The sequence below is a fragment of the Varanus komodoensis genome, unplaced genomic scaffold (assembly GCF_004798865.1).
Source record: "Varanus komodoensis strain SLA01 unplaced genomic scaffold, ASM479886v1 scaffold30, whole genome shotgun sequence".
NCBI classification, from domain to species: Eukaryota; Metazoa; Chordata; class Lepidosauria; order Squamata; family Varanidae; genus Varanus; species Varanus komodoensis.
In genome coordinates this window covers 7,304,831-7,325,619 of record NW_025335762.1, presented here as the reverse complement: position 1 = coordinate 7,325,619, position 20,789 = coordinate 7,304,831, and the positions used below count along the sequence as shown (strand labels likewise).

The window sequence follows — 20,789 nt, the reverse complement described above, 5'->3', positions numbered from 1 at the left end:
CCTTCTTTGAACAAGTCTGGGGTTCTCTAAATTCTTCATTCAGGGTGCTCTCCATACCTGGACACTGTATTCAAAGTGAGGTCTGATGTGCTTAACACACTGTGTGTGCTTAGGCTGCAGCTGTTTCTGTTAGCTACATAGGACAGGGGAAAGGACCATTCTTCTCCAGTGGCAGACAGAGTTGTGTTTAGGGATGTCAGAGAAAACTGCAGCAAACTCAGAGGAGTTCAGAGTTTACAGAGTTCACACTGGACTCATTTTTCCAGATCTTTTGGGGTCTGCTGGCCTTGTGGACCGATTTCTTTATTTTACAAACTTTGCACAAAGAAAAACACACAACATAGCAAAACTCCAATAAAAATCTACAAATCCCCTAAGTGGATAAGGTGTGAAACGATCTGTCTTGGGGGCACATGAAAATGTTTGGCCAAGTTGTCCATTTGTGGGAGCCCCAGTTTGTGCAAATATATGTGGATGCATTTGCACAAATTCCAGCTGCACAGACTGGCAGACAGCAGAGCAAACGTCACCCAAAAATCATCAGCAGAGCAGCTTTCATTGCTATTCTGTTCTCACCCGTGCCTAGGCAGGAAGGGGGAAAAGGCCGTGGAAAGGACTTGAGCTCCACCCACTGACAGCCACTAGTTCGGTTCAGACCCCACACTCCACCCCATTCCTCTGGCTATTGAAATACTTTCCAGCACTGTTCCCATGCTAACAAACTTATTAGCAAACTCAGAAAATCTAGCCACAATGGAGTCGTTTGTTTTTAATGAAAGCTTCCATTCTCAGGATGGGCCAGATAACAAATTCTTCCCTTGTGCACAAATCCAGAGAAGATAGACAGCTCTGAACAATACTAGCTAATTCTTATCACCCCTCCCCACTCCCCGCCTCAATTCTGTGACAGATCCTCAATTTGGGCAAGGCATGGGTAAATACTAAATCTCATGAAGGACAGAGGTAGCAGGGTTGTGAACAGAAGTTACACTGCCAGCCATGTCACTGTTGCTCATCATAGAGGTGGCAGGGGGCACTTGGAGGCTGTCTAGGCCATCCCCTCCTTGGTGCAAGGAATTTGGCGCTCCAGAGTCCCCAGCACAGGGCTGCCCAGCCTCTGCTTGAGTACCTCCAGTGAGGCAGGCCAGCCATGCCCCTAAGCAATCGGCTCCATTGTTGAACAGTTCTTACCGTTAAAGAGTTTCCTTCAACATTCTGCTCCTCTCGGAGCCTGCCATTCAACATTTTGCTCCTTCTGCTGTGAGCTAGAAGGTTGGACTTGTCTGGGATCCCCGATCCTTTTGGGTCAGACGGCACATTTGGAGTGCTGAGAGAATGCTGTGGGCTCCCTCACAACATGGCTGCCATGGTAGGAGTCACAGATCATCCATTTCGCAGCAGGCCCACTGGTGAGACTAGAGGAGAAGTCCAAGAACCTTGGGCCATGAACCCTCCAAAGCAGAGGTGGAGGCCTGGGTCCCAAAATGCCAAACCATTGTGTGGAATTCAGATGAAGATGGTGCTGCAGAGAAGCATTTTACTTTGCAGAAGGACAGAGTCCCGGTTTAAAAAATACAAATAAACCTTTATAAAATAAAAATCGGTGCTAAGAGAGCTGTGCTTGGGCCCCTTATTGGGAACCTCAGGACTAAGTGATCTCCAAGCTCCCCTCCACCCCAAAAGACCACAATCCCACAGCACCATTTCCGAGACCCTTCCCTGCTGCTGAGCTGTGTCCAGCAGAGGCCAGCCTGCCAAAGTCCCAGGATACAGAGTCTTCAAGCCTGGTATTTGTCCATGAACAGTTCCCATAAGTCCTGCCATGGTGCCCCTTTTAGTTTGCCTGCCAGCTCCTTTGGCAAACCATGCCTGCTCCTTCCTCCTGGCATGCTGGGCTCATCAGTGCCTACCGCTACCCACACCTTTTGCTTTCTCTGATCATTCTTCCAACTCTTCCTCTTCCAGGGATCTCTCCAATAATCGCATTGGCTGCCTCAGCACTGGCATATTCCAGGGACTGGTCAACCTCATCCGCTTGTGAGTACTTGGTGATTCAGGGGACGGGTGGGGATGTTTGGAGCCGGCTGCAGCATCTGTGCTGGTACATGGAAGTCTCACCCGTCAGAATCATGCTTCTGGGCTTCTTTGCAATTTACAAAACTGCCTGTACATGAAAGAGCAATTTTCTCCCATTCAGATTATTTACCAGCCTGCTTTTGCAAATCACAGTATTTTGTAATGTTGATTATTGCTCACATTTGTCAGCATTATGTGTAAACCAGGAATGCCCCCAACAAGCCAGAGTCATAACCTATGGTTCTCTAAAAATGTGTATTTCCCTTTATTCTTCACTGCAGCACAATCTGTGCAGATGTGAAAGAGTATATAAATGTTGCAAAGATAGAAATAATGGATTGCCTGCTTTGGGTTTTCTTTTCAATTGTGGATTATCGTGAATAAGGCAGCTTGCTGGTGCACTTTGCCCATTTCTTCCTAGTGCAAGTAGAAGCGGGTAAATGAGCTTTCCCCATGGTTTGTTTAGCATGACATGCAAACCCCATAGAAGAGAGTTATAGCCCAAAGTTTGTTGCTGGGTCTTATCAGGGGAGAAACAAGCTAGAATTCCAGGTACGCACATCATGCTAAGGAAGGAACAGAGAGACGATGCTTTCTGTGTTAAGCCCAGGTGTCAGGCAAACTGGTGCCCCTCCTTGGATGTTTTGCACTACAGGTCCCATTATCCCCAGCCAGGAAGGCGAGTGGTCTGGGATTCCTGTGTTGCAACCTGAAAGGTCTGGAGGCCACCAAGTGCCTCCACCTGGGGTAGCCCAGGCGGTAGCGTTTACACACCAGGAATGAACGGGGAGCAACGTGTCCCTCTGAGCACCGGTTGCTGTAGGACTGCCGCGAAAGAGGGCCACTGCTCCCGTGTGCCTGTGTGGGCTTCCCAGAGGCACCTGGCAGGCCACTGCGGGCGCAAAGCCCTGGACTTTACAAGGCTTTCCCCCACAGCCAGGGCAGCTCTTCTTGTCTTCTTCCCTTTTCTTCGACAGGAACATATCCGGGAACATTTTCTCCAGCCTGCAGCTCGGGGTCTTCGATGAGCTGCTGTCCCTTAAAGTCCTGTGAGTACTTTCCCTCTGAACGGCCCCTTGAGGAACTCTCACTGGGGTTGGTCTGCAGGTAGACCGTGCCTGCTTGCAGCTGGGGAGTGAGGATGTGTGTTAAATGTGGGTGTGCATCTTGGGTGTCCTTTGAGAAGGACAGCTAAAGAACACCCCGGTGTCCTTGGTAGGGTGGGGCTGAGAAAACGAGTGCTTCTACTTCCTCCATGTGAACAAAGCACATTCCTCAGGACTGCTGGTTACCTTCCTGAAGGCTTTTGAGGCGCACGGTCAGCTCCCAGAGGGAGATGCTTCCATGCCTATTTGTTTGTCCAGCTCCTTGCATAGTGACCATCCCTTGATGTGTTCCTCTTGCTCTCTTTTGCACACCTAACCCCACCTTGTGGCCCTGTCTCTGTCCAGTGATTTTGCCACCGAATACCTCACCTGTGACTGCAACACGCGCTGGATTCTGGCTTGGTCCAGGAACTGTTCCGTCCAGATCTCTGACAAGACGGTGTGCGTCTACCCAGGCAGCCTGCATGGGAAGCCGCTGCGGACCACCAGGGAGAGCCAGATGCGTTGCGGTGAGGCTCCCGCCGTGCGGGCGAGGCTTCTCGAGTTATCCAGCCATGGGAGCTACACCCAAACATTGCCCTGTCCCCATTCCTTGTGCCGGCCAACCAGCAAGGCCTTCTCCTCAGGGAGGCACTTGCATGCCCTTGTTCTTTGTGCCGGCCAACCAGCAAGGCCTTCCGCTGCCCTTCCCCATCTGTGCCTTACTGTTCTCCTTTCCAACAGAAATTCTGCATCTTGTGCCCACAAAGCTGGAGGAGGGAGGGGCAGCGGCGGGAGCAGAGAGGTTCCCCTCTTAGGGGTTTCCCCAGCCACCTCCACAATGCTTTCTTTTTCTGCGAACTTTGGGATTCCCCCAGCATGTGGATCAATTTCTCAATACTTATTTATTTGAAAATTTTATATACCATCTGCTTCTGAGGTTTCAGGATGGTCTTCCAATAAAACAGAGTGGAGCACAGCATCCAAATTTATTTTCTATATAATAAAACCCCACATTGAAATCAAACTCAAACCTTAAAATAATGAGAAAATAAAAAGGGTTTGGCCTGGCACCGAAAGAAATAAAGTGCTGTCACTGGGCAAACTTTTCTGGGGAGCATATTCCATAGCTCCTTTGTAGTCTTGCTTTGGCTGCACAGCCATCCTAACAGATAGCCTGAAAAGCAGCCTTCTGCAGCTCGGTCCCTTTCAGATGTTTAGGACTTCAACTCCCATGAGCCCAAGTCTATAATATCAGGTGAGTGATGTCTGCCCTGTCCTGACAAGGTTGCACTCCCTCTAAAGGGCAGGACATGTAGCTTGGGAGTACTTCTTGACCCGGAGCTTTCCTTGGAATTCCAGAGGCATCTGTGGCTAGGAATGCCTTCTTCTAACTGAGGCTGGTCCACCAGCTGCATCCTTACCTGGACAGGCAAGCCTTAGCACAGTAACTCAGGCACTGGTAACCTCCTGTTTGGACTATTATAGTGCACTTTACATGGGGCTCCCCTTGAAGATGGTCCAGACATTGCAATTGGTTCAAAATAGAGCTCCCAGATTGCGGACTGGGACCAGTAGATGAGAGCGTATCACACCGATCCTATACCAGTTTACATTGGCAACCAATTGAAGTCTGGGCCTGATTTAAGGTGCTGATGATGACATGCAAAGCCCTAAACTGTTTAGGGTCTGGACATCTAAAGGAACATCTCTTTCCATATGGGCCTAAGATCATCTGCAAAAGTCCTTCTTTGAGAGCCTTCCTGGAAGGAGGTGAGGAGGGCTATTACGAGAAGAAGGGTCTTTTCTGCTGTAGCCCCGCCATTTATGGAACTTGCTCCCAAGAGAGGTGCCCCTAGTGCCAACACTTTACTCATTTCGGTGCCCTTTACTCATTTCAAGGCCCTTTTATTCACCCTGTTTGTTAACTGTTTGTATTTTTACCATTTAATATCATGCATTGGCACTTTGGAGTTTTTAATTGTTCTGTTATTTTAACTGCTCTTATTGCAATTGCTGTAAACCATCATGAGATTCATTGTGACAGTAGAGAAAAGCTTTATAGATGGATAGAGAGAAAGCCAGTCTGCATGGCCAGTGGTAAAAAATCCTGGGAGTTCTGGTCCAAAACTTTTGGAGGGCCCTGCATTGGGGAAAGGTGCTCGAGAGGCATTTGAAAGCATTCACACACTCCTGTTAATCCACGCCGTCTTCAAGTCTACAGTTTCCGCTGGGCGTGCTCAGACAGAGCTTCTGGCGCCCATCCATGTGCTTCCCTAGTTTAGGAATCCTTTAAGAGTGCCCTTTGGGAACTGCCTTCCTATCTGCAGTCCCTCCTTGGGACCTCGGAGGCTGGATGGCGAGGGTGCACGTAGCCCTCGATGGGCGCAAGTCTCCTCTTGCTGACAGTTGCTTCGGAGGAGCAGTGCCTTCTCAGTTCCAAGCAAAACCTACCCGAATGGGCGTTGCTACAGAGCACTGCCCATTGGGACAAGCCACCCAATGCTTGTCAAGAGCCTGGCAGTCCAGCGATGGCACGGGGTGGCGGGGAAGAAGATGTAAGCACTTGTCTTCCTCAGAGCAGTGTTATCCCTTTATTTGCAAGTCTGGTAGGAGCAGAGCAAGGCAACATAAGGATCTGTGAATTCACCTAATTCCCATCAGTCACACAAATTAGCTTACTCTTTGGTGGGAGCTTCCAGTGACGATGACTCTCTTTTATTTTAGGTGCAGGGCAAAGGCAACCCTGGATGCAGGCAAAGGGAATATGCAGGCTGGAGTCTTTGCATGCCAGAGTCTGGGGTATGGTTTGTCCTACCATTCTGTTCTTCCCGCCCAGCCTGATTAGGGTCTCCCTGTCCTTCCCACAGAAGGGACCCCGGAACTGCACACCCACCTGTTGATCCCCTCTTTGCGGCAAGTTGTCTTCCAAGGCGACCGCCTCCCTTTCCAGTGTACGGCAACCTACCTGGACAACAGCACCCACATCCTTTGGTACCACAATCGTGTGCTGGTGCAGGGGGACGAACCCAGCGGCATCATCTTGGAGCAGAGCCTCATCCACGATTGCACCTTCATCACAAGGTACCACCTCCATCGTCCTTTCAGGGCCAGGCAAAGACACTGTTAAGATTTCCCCAGATTTCAGGGCTAGGAAGATACGTTATTGTGTCTTCCCTCTCTTCTAACCCTGTTTTGCTGGTGTAGCTGCTGTTTGTTTCTGCATTTCTGTCTTGCTTGTTTTGGTAGACTGCTCTCAAAGCTCCGCTCAATGGGCACTGCACAAAAGTTTTCCATAATAAAACAAATCAAGATAAGCAAATCTGCCCAAGTTCTCCCCTGCTCCATATTGTGGACTAACCACAATTTTGGTGACAATTGCTGGGGAAAGGGAGAGGCAGGCATTCACCTTCACTATGAACCCAGCAACCCCTAGTCTTCCTCGCATGGTGGCAAACAGGGCCAGGGACGAACTGGGCAAGTCACCCTTCCCCTCTTTCTCTCGCCTCCTTTCCTCCGCCTCGCCTTCCTTCCCATGCAGAGGCTGCCAGAGAGGGGACAAGTTGCTCTTGCAAGGTCTGGACCGGCATCAGGCAGAGGGTTTCTGAAATGAGACTGAGGGCCATGTGCCCCCAAGGGCTACAGGTTGCCCACTGCCCCCTTAACCCCTGTGCCGCTCAACCCTGCTCCAAGCGAGCTCGTTTAAACTGGGGATGAGTGTGAGTGAATGTGCGTGCAAAGAGCGCACTTTACCAGGTGGAATGGCACGCCCCAGTCCCACTTCAAAACGGCCTGCCTGTTGTGCAGATGAGTGACCGGCCGGGGCTACCTGCTTTCTGTCCCCAGCGAACTCACCCTGACCAACATCCACGTCTCGGCCAGTGGCGAGTGGGAGTGCACCATCTCCACCGCCCAGGGCAACGTGAGCAAGAAGGTGGAGATCGTGGTGCTGGAGACCTCGGCGTCGTACTGCCCACCTGAGCGGGTGACCAACAACCGCGGAGACTTCAGGTAGGAGCTGACGTGGACACGGGCCGGCGGGCTGCAGTGGCAGGCTCTGCAGTAGGTTTGGAGGCGCCGTACTGATATGTTACAGTCTGGCTTCCCCTTGCATGTAGGTATGAGAAACACAGCCTCCATTATTAATTTAAAAGTCAAGTTCCTAGATCTCATTACTGCAAGGTATGTAGCATGAGCATAATGGGTTTCCTGCTGCCCATACTGGTCTGTCTTGGAGATCTTTCAAACAGATTCAACTGAAGGCCTGTTCTAGCCGTGTCCTAAATCCAGGGTTGTGGGTGGGTGTTTTTAAATACCCCTGCCGCCTCATTTGCACTCGAATCTGAAAGGACTACTTCAAATAACAGCCATCTTTGCTTGGCATTTAGCATTGTAGCATGCTGCCAGTAAAGTACATCATGTAGCATTCAGGCATTGAAATTCAGCCGTTTGTGCTCAGTTTGCATAATTTCGTCCAGATTCAAAGGTGAGCAGAATTTGAACTGTGTTGGCAGTGGTGGCTCTGACTGAAGATATGGAAGGATTGTGATGGAGGATGCTCTTTTTAGATACTGCTTCCCAGGGGCACCTCGCTTGCCTCCCTTATGGAACCCAGGAACTTCAGCTGATACCTTTGGCTATTGACCAGAGTGGCTGGGGGACCCACAGACAGTTCCAGGGGATCTTCTGGCTCTGTGTAATGCAGAGCTTCCGGGAACCTTCTTTGGATTCCTCTTTTTAATCAGCTATTTTTATTTTGCACTGGCTGTTCCCACAGTTGGTCTGCTTTAAGACAGAACCCCAGGCCTAGAGAGTCATGCCCACCAGCACCCCTGTCCCCCATCATTTGAGGGTTTCCTCAGGGTTTCTGCAGTTTTCTTCCCTAGTTTAAAAGGTTGAAGTGCCTCTCCTGAAGTGTTGTTGCTGACTGGAGGAGCTTCAAGCTACAGTGTGTCCATATTGCTTATATTTTGGTCCTTCCCACTTTGGTTGCCACACTGGTCACCACTGGAATGCTTCCCAAGAGCTTCTGAAATGGAGCCATGCCCTCAGGCCGAGGGTGGTTAAAACCCCTTGTTTTAGCATGTTTTATCTTGTGCTTACCCTTTTATATCATTTTAACTTGCCCAGGAATCAGTTTTGGTGAAAGGAGGTATATCAATATTTGAAAGAAATAAATGGAGAATGTCAGATTGGAAAAGGGTTGTGTTGGGCAATGTGCCAAGCAAGATGACAGAGCGCAGGAGCTGAAAATGTGGAATTTTGCTAGTCAGTTTGATGACGGCAGAATCATCTTCCAAATAATCTTTGATTCTTGAAAATCTGCAGTGAGAGAATGGAATACGGTGCACTCTTCTGAGCTTGCAATATTCATTAGTCATAGTCTTAATTATTTGTTCGTTTTAAACTGAGGGCCAAACACTATTGGAAACCCCCCACCCCCACCCCAAATTCCTCCTGTTGTTACACCCAGATATGCTGCCAGGCCACCAACCTGTGCGCTGCAGGCCAGCTTGGGAACTGCCCGGCCTGCCACTTGCAAGGGGCACAGACACAGTTCTGCTTGCTCGCTCTCTTGCGCTTGTCCGGCTTGGTGTCGGGATTGCAGGGGAGGCCAACGAGCAACAGCATCCCCGCAAGGGCATGTTCCCCGTGAGCAGGAGAAGACTGAAGGTGGGTTTGTGTGTGTGCTGTTCTCCTTGCCACGGGGGCAGCAGCATCAGAGGGGAGGTAGAAATCTCCTGCGAGAGAGGCCAGGCGCATAAAACTGCCCACCCCCAGCAGCCCTGCAGATGCTCTGGCTGCTTGTCGAGTGCTGGATGAGTGGCCATTCCGTTTTTATGCATGTTTTCCGCTGCCTTTCACCCGGGGGAGCCACATTGCCAGCTTCCCTTTAAGCAGAGGGCTCAGCTACAGGGTGGCTGACGCTGGGATGAGGCCGGATCCCTGCAGCCCTGGCGCTCCTACGAGTGCAGAAGAAGACTCGGGATCTCTCTGGCAATCTAGGTCTGGGAATGATTAAGTGTCCATTGCGAGGGAGGCCATCCAAGAGGCCCTGGCTCTGGCAATGCAGACAGGCTCCAGAAGCAGGAGGTGTTGGAATTTCTCTGGCAAGAGAAAAAAGGCTTACGGAGCTCACTGTAACCTTGGCGGGGTCTTGATGGAATATAAATTACTGTGCAGTCAATGTGGCTTAAATTAACAGCAGGCCTGTCTTCTCTCTCTCCCTTTCCACCTCCGCCTCCACACTCTGCATGAGCAGGATATGGCCTGGGGTTAGAGGGAGGGAAAACAAGCACCAAAGCCCCAGCGCAGGGTGGAAAGGGCCCACCTGGTGTGTGGCCCGACTGGGATCTGGGCAGGGCCAAGAGACCCTCTCTTCTCCCGGCTGTGGTGGGCAGGGCTGCTGATGCCACAGGAACCCCCTGGAGCCTGGTTGCATCCCAGATGGGGAGGGAGTCAATCCAAATGTCCTTGTCACTTCTCCAGGAAGCTCTTCCACTGAACCAAGGCGCAGGGTCCCAAACAGGAATTTTGAAAGGGCCGAGCCAGACAAGCCTGCAGAGATCTGTGAGCAGTTCACTTCCATTTTAATGGTAAAAAGCATCTGGAGTGATGGGAAGAATTCTGGGGGGGCCTTTAGACTCCCCCACCGCAGCATTTATTTCTGATGAAGCTCAGCCCCTTCTAAGCTCCTTATGGCCCGCTGGAGAGCTTTGCGTATTTTCCCTGATGGGGTGAATCACAACGTCATGGGAGACTTTTCTCAGGCACAGTGTGGCACAGGAAAGGGGCGTAAAACAACTCCCCTCATCCTTCAGCCCCAGTCTGAGCTGGGAACATCCTGCAGCTGTTCCCAGTTCCAACTGTAAAGTGATAGGAAAACTGATCAGAGATTAGTTTTTCCCTCGATCAGCTCAGATTTGGGAGATTTTTCTTTGACATTGGAAAAAACCTTCTTCTTCTGTAGGCATGAGCGTTGTGAGAACTGATACTAGGGATCTTCATGAGCCCGTCAAATTAGGCCTTCATTCAGCTGAGACCACTGTGCTCTGGGGCAAAGGCTGTGAGAAACATGAAGAGGGAATAGTGCAAGAGCAGCCCAGGGGTGGGGTGTGTGTGTGTGTGTGTGTGTGTGTGAGAGAGAGAGAGAGAGGGGGGGGGGGACCATATGACCTCCATATGCCTCCCTTTGGTTCATCCAGCTGTTGCTGGCATGGATGGGAGGAAGGGGGGTGTAGGAAGACTTGTGAGCCAGATGTTGGATCAGCTGGGCCAAGTGGAGAGTTCCAGGGAGGCAGATAAATTACCCCATAAAACTCCTGGTGTCTGACAGTTTTTCTCCACTGCAAAAGCTATTTTTCCCTGTGAGGGAGCTTTATCCAGTGCAGACATGGAATCTTGTGTCATTCGCAGTCTTCTCCCGATGCATGCAGAGGGCTCTGCTCCCTCGACACTCACCATCTGAAGTGCCTTAGGGCACCATCCAGAGGGGATTGCAGGCATCCTGTGCAGGATGGGAGGAGTATAGAGGTGAAGCTGCTGCCCTTCTCCGGCCCTGTAAAGCAGTTTGATGGCTGATTTCAGCTGTGTGACAGAGGCACTTTGGAGGGGTAAAAGGAGGCTGATGCATCACAGTGGCACATCGTATCTTGGTGGCGTGAGTCTCCTCCTCTCAGTCCCCTGGACCGCCCCTGGATGCCCAATAGTGTCTCCAGCATGGAATTTGGTCCGTGGGCTGAAAGAGGTTTGCCGCTCCTGATGAAGGGGAACGAGGATCCATGGCTCACTTTTCCAGTGTGTTGATCGGCTCTTGGCTTTGTGTGTTTTGACGCATCCAAATGCCAGCCATCTCAATAGTCCCGGGGAGGCTGTACCACGTCTCCAGTTCTGTAAGTAAACAGTAAAAGATCCTGGGATGCCAAGCAGGTGGTCAGCAGGGGAATGAGCAGACTCACTGTCACGGGCTACCTTTCTCCTCTGTGCCTGCAGGTGGCCACGCACCTTGGCCGGCATTACGGCTTACCAGTCATGCCTGCAGTACCCCTTCACCTCCGGGAATGGGGGCCCCAGTCGGGAGAAGCAAGCGTGGAGGCGCTGTGACCGCACAGGCCGCTGGGAAGAGGGGGACTATTCCCACTGTCTGTACACCAATGATATCACGCGTGTCCTCTACACCTTTGTGCTGGTGAGTGGAGAAGAGAGAGACGGTTTCAGCCTTGTGCTTGTGTCTTTGGCACATGGGGCGTCAAGCCTGAGATGTGAAGTAGTAATGAGGAGAACTTCTGGAGTGTGTGTTCCATGGAACATCTGAGCTTTTCCATTTCATCATTGCTAAGTATAAAAGGAAGGAGTGCTTAGATGCCTGAGATGGGGGAAGATTATGCTCAGTAAGAAGGCATGAGTCCAACTTGCACCAAAGCATCTCCCCGTCTTACAAACTAAGCAATCTTGGTAGAAGGGCAGAACGCTGTGAACTTACTGTGCATTGGTTATGTTTATATTCCACCTTTCCTTTATATTCCGCTGCCAGTGTACATCATCCTCACAACAACTGTGTGAAGTAGGTTAGGTGGAGAGTCCACGACTGGTCCGAAGTCTCCCTGTGAGCTCCATGGATGAGTGAGGACTAGAAAGTGGGTCTCCCTGCTCTTAGCCTGGCACCCTAATCACTGGTCAACCACTCCCGGGCGGGCTGTGAATCCCTCCCCTTCTCTTTCTGGTTCTGCTAGATGCCCATCAACGCCTCCAATGCCCTGACCTTGGCGCACCAACTGCGTGTCTACACAGCTGAGGCTGCCAACTTCTCAGACATGATGGATGTCATCTACGTGTCTCAGATGATCGAAAAGTTCACCACTTATGTGGACCAGATTAAGCAGGTAAATGCATCACTGGGGGCACGCTCCATGTTTCTAAATTTACGTCCAGGGGTAGGAGGAGTGGGAAGCTGCAGAAGGGGGAAGAGGAGGCCAGCAAACAAGACATCCTGAGGTTTCTCCAGCCAACCTGTCCCAGCTAGACAGGCAAAAAGATCGCCTCCACAATCTTTACACTGGATGACTGTAACCCTCCATGTTCAGAGTTTTACACTCATCCTAACAAGCTCACCCGCTGTATTATGCAGTTCTGATATTCCAGTTTTTAACATTCTTGATTTTCTTTTCACTGTTTTATTGTTTCAAATTGTATGCTTGAGGGCTCTTTGGCAAATAAGATGGCACATATAAGTTCATTTTTTAAAAAATCCAAAAGGGATGCTTTATCTGCATGTTTTGCTTTGAAAATTGACTTAAGTTTGGAGAGGGGAGGCTGTGTAATTTGCAAAGCTTGCATCATCTTTTCCTTCATGTGGGTAAGGCAAGAAAGGCCTGGATTCGCTGAAAATGATTATTCCCTAAATCTCTTAATACCGGGGAGCGGGGACTCTTTCTCTCTATCACAGTTAATTTTTGAAACCTCTGTTAAGTCTCTCCCCACCATTAGTTGTCCTCCCCATATAAACCAGACCCATCCATTTTAGCCTTTCTAGCCAGAAAAGATGCCACAGCTTTAGGCTTACAAGAGCTGAGCAGGGCTGTCCAGGACAGGACAATCTGGGGGGGGGGGTGCTCCAATCCTAGGCTTTCCAAACATAGGTGATGACGGGGCAGCATCTAGCAGCAACCAATGCAAGAAAGGCACTCAAAGGGGCACTCTGTAAGGAAGATGCTTCGGCCTTTGGATAATTAGGTTGCTCTTTGGGGCACCATTCCCACCTTTTGGTTTTGATAGGCTTGTTTGGTATTTAAAATGTTCGGTGAGGCTATTCGTGTACAATGTTTGCTGTTGTGAACTGCCCAGGGAGCTTTGGCTGTTGAGTGGTATAGAAATCGCATAAATAAATAGATTTTCACCACAGTCTACACAGCTGTAAAATGATGTTGAATAGCATTCTTAAAGAAAATAAAACAGGTGTTCGATGATGTTGGAAAGAAGTTCCAGATTAGAAGATCACACAAAAATGATAGATTGACAGTCAAAAGCTCTCTTGGGGGAGATTTAACCTTCCTCTGAAAAGATGGTGAGGGAGAAGCTTCATGAACCTGTATGAGAAGAGAGTCTCAGCATCTGGCCACTACCAATACGGTCCTAAGGTCAACTTGATACTGCCCAGAAGAAGGAACCTGGGACAGGCCTCCATCTGAACCCACAGCACAGAGGGAGAAGGCAATCAGGAGCCAGGCTGTTTGGGGTTTAAAAGCCAAGCACATGAAGCAGTTGAGAGCCAATGCATGTACCTCAAAATAAGTGATTTCGGAGAGACATGTAGTGCCTACAACACCTGAAAAAGTCTACGCATTCCCAGGAGGGCTCCTACTCAGATGTCCAGCCGGCCAGTGAGGGGTTCACACAAGCAGATTCACTCTTCTCTCTTTGTACTCATCTTCTCAGGCTCATGTGGACAGTTGGCCAGTAGCATGTTCTGGGTGGTGCCTAGCACATGCTTTGCATTGCAGTAAATGCTTGCCTGCCCTGCTGAATTTTTCCCAGCAATGCCTTGCACCCCAACCTGTCTGTCTTCTCCTAGCTCACCGATGTCATCATAGAGATGGCCAGCAACATGATGTTGGTAGAGGATCATATCCTGTGGATGGCTCAGATCGAGGACAAGGCTTGTACCAGCATCGTTCACTCTCTGGAGAAGATTGCTGGCTACACCCTCAGCACCAACTCTCAGCACATGTCTGTGGTAGGGATCCAGGTTCTCCTGGCACAGAGGGCTGGAGGAGACTGGGTTACAGAGAGCAAGAGCCTCAGGTGGAAGGGGCTGCAGGTCAAGCTGGAAGGATGAAGTCTAGAGGAGAGAGGTGGTGGGCATCCAAGTGAAGAGGCACAGGTGAAGAAAACCTTGCGGAATTCTATGACAAGGTTTCAAGGTGCCTAGATGAAGGGGACATGGTGGATGTGGTTTACCTGGATTTCAGCAAGGCCTTTGACAAAGTGCCCGTGATATCCCAGTTGAGAAATTGAGGGATTTTGGGATAGACCAGTGCACTATCCAATGGATTAGGGCATGGTTGACTGACCAAAAGCAAAGGGTAACAATTAGTGGGAAATCATCAGGATGGTGACCAGTGACAAGCGGGTTCCCCCAGGGCTCTGTCCTGGGACAACATTTTAGTTGTTTAACATCTGTGTATGCTTTAAAACTTCATATGTTTTAGCCCATGCTGCAAGATTCGGTGACTCTTTGTTTTAGAAGAAGACATCTGATAGACAGAAGCAGTCATCTTGGCAAGGGTGCTGGCAACAGGCCCCAGCCCAGCTGCTTCCCCCTTCGTGGGCTTAATGGTCATTAACAGCTGGGAAATTCTGAATTTTCCATAAAGTCTTGGAGGGGCCAACATAGGTTTAGTCTGGAGACATGTTGGGAAGCTGCATTCACACACAACTGCAAGGAGGTTAAGGCAGGCACTTTGGGGTTCCTTGCCAAGTCGCATGCCTTGCTGAAGGCCAGCCCTGCTGAGGAATAAGCGATACTTGAATAGGAAGCATTGCCAGGTTGAGACAGAAATTGCGCTGCGGATTCAATGCACAGGAGGCGACCCAAAGAGTGTGTGATAGTCGAGCTGTCGGGCAGCTGTGCGCTTCCCCCAGGAGGCATGTCTGTCCTTACAAAAGTCATGGCTTTGCTCTGGCAGAACTCCAGGAACATTGCCTTCGAGGCCTACCTGATCAAGCCAGACAGCTACGTGGGCCTGAGCTGCACAGCCTTCCAGAAGCGTGAGGCCCTGCTGGGTGGGCGGCCCCCGCGGCAAGAGCGGTACTCGGAGTCCCTGGCAGACCAGCAACTGAAGTTCCGCTGTACCACGGGCCGACCCAACATCTCCCTGTCCAGCTTCCACATCAAGGTGAGGTGGGTGACGGGGAAGGACGGAAAGGACCTGGTCAGCCATTTTGGCAGGGTAGGGGAGCAGAACAGGGCTGGAGCAGCCTCATCGTCTTCCCCGACATGGCACGGTCTAGATGCGTTGGATACAGCTCTCGTTGGCCATGTTGGCTGGTGGTGTCCAAGACATCTGGAGGATGCCAGATCGGGGAGGACCGGACCTTTACTCGCAGGAGTAGTATCCTGGCCTGGTAGAAGGCAGTTCCTCACTGCTTCTGCCCTGGGTGGGATAGGGCAGGCCTGGCTTAGGTGCGCCGCATCACACTGACCCCTTTGTCCCCTGTCCCATCAGAACAGTATCGCTCTGGCCTCCATCCAGCTGCCTCCTGGGCTCTTCTCCCCACTGGCGCCTCCCCAGCCCCAGCCCGCCAAGTGCAAGCTCCAGCTCCTGGTGTTCCGTAATGGCAAGCTCTTCTGCAGCACCGGAAACTCATCGCACCTCGCCGATGACGGCAAGCGCCGCAGCGTGGCCACGCCAGTGATCTATGCAGGCACACGTAAGGACCCCGCAGAAGCCGCAGGGAGTGGGCGGGGAAAGCAGCCATTCTCCAGGTGCTCCAGCCCAGGCACTCTGCCTCACAGCATGAGTTAAGGGTTCATGCCTAGAAAAAGAGGCAGGATGGATTGCCCTGCAGCATCCTGTACAATAAAGAACTCATTCTCCAAGCATGGATCGCAGTGGGGCCTGTGGGGTGGGAAGGCAGATGGGACCTCACACCTGGGAAATGGTGCAAAGGAAAACACACAGCATCGGGACAGCCTGGCCCTGTTTTAAAACCGGCCAAGGAGTTCCACCATAATATGCTTGCAACATTCCCCTGCTCCCCTGTGGAGCAACTTGTGCCTGGCAGCTCCCTGCAGCAGGTACCACAGCTCTCCAGATGGGCCCCTTGCATTGCACGTGGACAGTCCCAGGTTCAGTGCTTAGCATCTCCAAATCTAAGGATCGGGCTGCAGGGGGTGAGAAAGGACCACGCTCCATCCCTGGGGCCTTGGGAGCTGCTGCCCACCAGAGCTCGCAACACTGGGCAAAATGGACGCCTACTCTGAGCCCGTGCAGAGCAGCTTGGAGTGTTCCTGGGTCCTGTCCAGAACATCTTACTGAGGCACTTCATCAGGCTGTATGTTTGTTATGCTTATACCCTGCCGTTCCTCCAAAGAGCCCGAGGTGGAATACATGGTGGTCTGCCTATGAGTAAGCGGGACTGGGTGTCAGCAACTGACCCACAGCCACCCCACGTGCTTCCTGGCTGAGCGGGAGCTGGAGCACGGCTCTCCCCACCCGAGCCTGCCCCTTTGGCCAGTGCATCAGCCGTCTCGGGGCAGCAGGCAGCCGTGACTGATTGCTTGGGCGCTTTCTGAAGCCTCTCTCTCTCACCTCCCCAGACAACTGTGGCATCAGCAACCTCAGTGAGCCCGTCATCATCTCCCTGAGGCATCTGGACAAGGGCACGGACCACACAGCCGCCTACTGGGACTTTGACGTTCTGGCTGGCTACGGGGGCTGGAAAACGAAAGGCTGCCAGCTGATTGTGCTGGAGCCCAACATGAGCACCGTGAGCTGCCAGCACCTCAGCAACGTTGCCGTGCTGATGGTAAGCGGCATCGTGGGGCTGCAGGGGAGACCCGGCACGGGAGTGAGGGGAGCTGCTGCAAGCACTCCCAGGCCTTTTCGGACAGGCAGCTTCGCCACTGGATTGCCGTTAGCCATAGCCCCTCTGTCCTGAGCTGTTTCGTCAGGAAAATGTGGGTGTCCCGTGCCTGGCACCTGCCTGAGGCACCCACCATGGTGCTGGGCGGTAAGCAGCTGTGAGCTCCAACCCACCCCGTTAACTGTCCTGCAAGGCTCCTGAGCGACGCTTCATCAGGCACTCCCGGGCATTGCAGGGAAGTTAAAGAGCCCACAGCTACCCAGCACTGCTTCAAGGAAAGCTGCGCCCAGGAGAGCAAGCTCACAAGGAGGAGGCCCAGTCAGGACCCTCGGCTGAGCACCCCCGCCGCGTGCAGCTGGCTCTGCAAGGAGCTCTGCCCCTTCCCGTCCTCCCCTTTCCCTCTGTGCTTGCCGCCACCCACACATGGTCTCGAGCAGGTCGTGGCACCACCTTGCCCACTTGCCTGTCCTCTGGGTAGGAGAGACGCTCGGAAACTTCCCATGCATCTTGCCCGAGGGTCCCACCAGCACTCCCCTCCAGAAAGAAACCTGGCCAGCACTGCATTTTCTCACCAGAACCCCGGCCCAGAATTTGTCCTTCCCATGAGGCACTGAGCTTCACTGACCAAGTCCTTCCACTGACAGAGCGAAGTGTTTCTTGTTCCCGAGGAACCTCCAACCCATGTGTCTGGCTCTTGACCTGCCCTTTTTGGAATCACTGCTCCTTCGTGGTTTTAAGAGCTTCACTCCAGTAAGGGTGTTGCCAGTGTCTTGACCTCCACTGAAAGCAGAACATGACATGCCTTTAATGCCACCCATCTGCCTTAATTTCTGACCTGCCCACTTGGCATCATGCTCCACTGAACTGTTGTTCTCCAACACAGGAGCTAAGCACCTTCCCCCACGAGTCGCAGAGCCCAGCTGAGGTCCTGCATCCTGTCATTTACAGCTGCACTGCCCTCCTCCTCCTGGGCCTGTTTGCCACCATCATCACGTACATCGTCAACCACAGGTGAGTGAGCATCTCTACAGAACGTCCCCCCAGTGCTGTGCCTCTGGATGCCTCCAGGGAAATGCAGGAAAAGGTCCCCAGAGCAGCACTGCCAGCAGCTGCCAAACTGGTTTACCTGTTCTCTTTTAAGATGCACATAATTTGTATCTGTATACATATTAATGAATACAAATGCATGGAACTTTCTAGCAATTCTGTATAGGCTTCAACAAAAGATCAGACATCCCAACTTCCATTTGAAGGGGGATGTCTATCCATCACCTGTTCAAATATTGAAAATGTTGTAAGGACCTTAGTCAGAACTATCCATCAGAACATCTGGTCAGACTATTGTCCACCCCATATTGTCTGTTCTGACTGGCAGCGGCAGTCCAAGGTCCTTTATTACCATCTGCTACCTGGAGATACCAGGGAAAGAAGTGGGGGACCATCAAGTTGCAAAGCTGCAGCCCCTCCCCAACTCCCTTACCCATGTTCCTCTCTCGGGTCTCTTTTTCAGCACCATCCACATCTCACGGAAGTGCTGGCACATGCTGCTCAATCTCTGCTTTCACATTGCCATGACGTCTGCCGTGTTTGCGGGCGGCATCACCCTCACCAACTATGTTGCCATCTGCCAGGCAGTGAGTACAGTGAAGAGGCTCAGGTCGGCCTGGGCCTGTAGCGTTGCCTATGGGACACCGTTGATGGGTTTCTCCATGCTCATTTGGATACAGCCATCGTGTTTGCCAGCAGTGAGCTGGCATTATGCGCATGGGACGCACCACCATGCTGGCTGCTGAAGGCAGCTTCAAGCCCTTGGCAGAACTGGTGGTGTTCCTTTTGTAATCTGGGATAAGATGACCCATGGGAGGAGTAGTATGTCAAGACCTAGTCTTGTTTCTGTGGGACACCCTGTCCCATAGAATTAAAAGGAGACTTTGCCAGGCCACTCTGGACAGCCAGAGTCCAGCAAAAGCCTTTCTGTTTGCGGACACCCCCCCCCACCCCCTACACACACATACATTCACACGTTACCCTTGGCAATCTTGTCCTTAGTGAGGAACTCGCAGCCTTCCAGGGGTTGTTGGAGTTTGACTCTTATCATGCTCAGTCAGTGTAACCAGTAGTCAGGAATGATAAAAGCTGCTCTCCAAGATGGGACAGCCACAGTTTCCACACCCAAAAGATCTTTCAAAGTTTGAACGAATTCAAAGAAAGGCAAGTTGCTTACCTGTAATTGTCGTTCTTTGAGTGACCATCTGGGCATTCACACCTATGAGCTCTGTGCCTGCATGGAACCTATTGTCAGGAAGATGGAATACATAGCTAAGAGCATTTTGGTGGAAGCCTCTTCCCTGCAGCCTCCATATAACAGGAAGGGGCTCCTGCCATTTTGCCCAGTTCCAACAAGGGTCAGTAACACCAATCCCCAAGCAGTGAAGCAATACCATCCCACATTAGCAAGCAGTGGCATAAGGGTGGTACTGGAAGACCAGCTGTACCAACTCCACATTTGGTGAAGTAGTACCATATCCACATTAAGGAAGGGGAAAAAACTGGAAGGAGAAACACAGATAGCTATGTTGCTCACGGCAGCCAGTGGGGTAGGTGGGTGGTTTGTGTGAATGCACACATGACCACTTGAAGAATGATAGTTACAGGTAAACAGCCTGCCTTTAGTCCTTGTGGTTTCCATGCATCACACCTACGGGCAACTAGCAAGCTTACAGCAGCAATGAGGGATCCCGGTGCAGTTCTGTCTTGTCACAATGGAAGACGGGGTATAGAGGATCTATCTGCAGGGTACAAAGTTCACAAGTGGACATGATTGCCACCAAGAATGCTGCCTTCAATGACAGTAGGTGGTCAACTATCGCCAGAGGCTCAAATGGCTTTCCTGATAGGGTATGCAGGACAACCCTCGACCTCCAAGGTGGTGTTATTCTTCAAGAAGGTGGGAGGATGGTTTTTTAGTCCCTTCAGGAAATGCCTATTCATCTGGTGTGAAAAAGCTCATTGTAGAAGGAGATGGCCACTAGGTTGACTTTGATGGATGATCCCTTTAATCTGCACTTGAAATAAGGTGACCAGACAGAGAAGAATTTGTTGTGTTGAGTAGTTGTGGGGTCAAAGCCAGAGTATCTGCAAAGGTCAAAAAGACTTACTTTGCCTCCTAGTGGTGACCAGCCAGTTTCAGAGCTGCTTCTAGGCTGGAGTTCAGCTGCACATGGAGAGGAGAATGTATGTGCCGTAGGGACAGAACCTCCACGCCATCAGGTGAAGAGTTTGGATGTCCTGATGCAGGATTCTCCCCAGATCCAGTGAGGAGCCAGATGTAGTTCCCCTCAAACAGGATGAGGAGCTGACTGAACCAAGGTTGCCTTGGTCACCAGAGGGTGGTCTTGATCCTCTACGGGGAGGCAGGCTGTTGTGTCCCACTGAACCTTCCTCAGTACTGACCACCAGTCAAGGAGAAGACACCATTTTGGAAAAGCAAATTGCCAGTGTTCCAAGGAAGCATCATGTCATTGTTACGAGGGATTTCCATTTCTCCAATATCTGTTGGGAGACACAAACACAGCCCCTCCAAGAGATTTCTAACGTGTGTTGCTGATAACTTCCTCCAACAGAAAGTCAAAGAAGGAAGAAGAGGAACAGCTGTCCTTGACTTGATACTAACCAAAGGGAAGACCTACCGGACAAAGTGGCAGCTATGGGAACTCTTGGGGGAAATGACCATGTCATACTTGAATTCTTGATTCCAAAGGATGCAAAAGCCAAATGTAGCCAAACACATTCCCTGAATTTTAGGAAAGCCAATTTTAATAAACGCAGAACAAGGATAAGCAACATGCCATGGCAAGTGACTCTAAGGAGAAAAGGATTCCATGATGGGTGGGGATTTTTCGAGAAAGGACATTCCTGGACAACAGGTCCTATTATCTCACACCATGGGCAAAGCTGGCTGAAGAAGATGCAAGTTGCCGCTCAGGGCCGCAGGCTCCCTGCTCAGAAGCACTGCTCAGCCATTACATGGGCAGTGTGCTGCGT

The 20,789-nt window shown here is 51.2% G+C and overlaps 1 protein-coding gene across 2 annotated transcripts in view; it reads left to right on the top strand.

Moving 5' to 3' along the window:
- Window positions 1–20,789, top strand: part of ADGRA2 (adhesion G protein-coupled receptor A2) — a 109,136-nt gene that overhangs the window by 82,496 nt on the left and 5,851 nt on the right. For both annotated transcript variants that reach the window (XM_044437419.1, XM_044437420.1), the window contains exons 4-16: window positions 1,966–2,037; window positions 3,054–3,125; window positions 3,528–3,691; window positions 6,032–6,245; window positions 7,008–7,172; window positions 11,154–11,349; window positions 11,894–12,043; window positions 13,732–13,893; window positions 14,846–15,055; window positions 15,386–15,590; window positions 16,480–16,688; window positions 17,629–17,756; window positions 18,256–18,379. In XM_044437419.1, coding sequence (XP_044293354.1) covers window positions 1,966–2,037; window positions 3,054–3,125; window positions 3,528–3,691; window positions 6,032–6,245; window positions 7,008–7,172; window positions 11,154–11,349; window positions 11,894–12,043; window positions 13,732–13,893; window positions 14,846–15,055; window positions 15,386–15,590; window positions 16,480–16,688; window positions 17,629–17,756; window positions 18,256–18,379 — 2,071 coding nt within the window. The remainder of the gene's footprint in view (window positions 1–1,965; window positions 2,038–3,053; window positions 3,126–3,527; window positions 3,692–6,031; window positions 6,246–7,007; window positions 7,173–11,153; window positions 11,350–11,893; window positions 12,044–13,731; window positions 13,894–14,845; window positions 15,056–15,385; window positions 15,591–16,479; window positions 16,689–17,628; window positions 17,757–18,255; window positions 18,380–20,789) is intronic.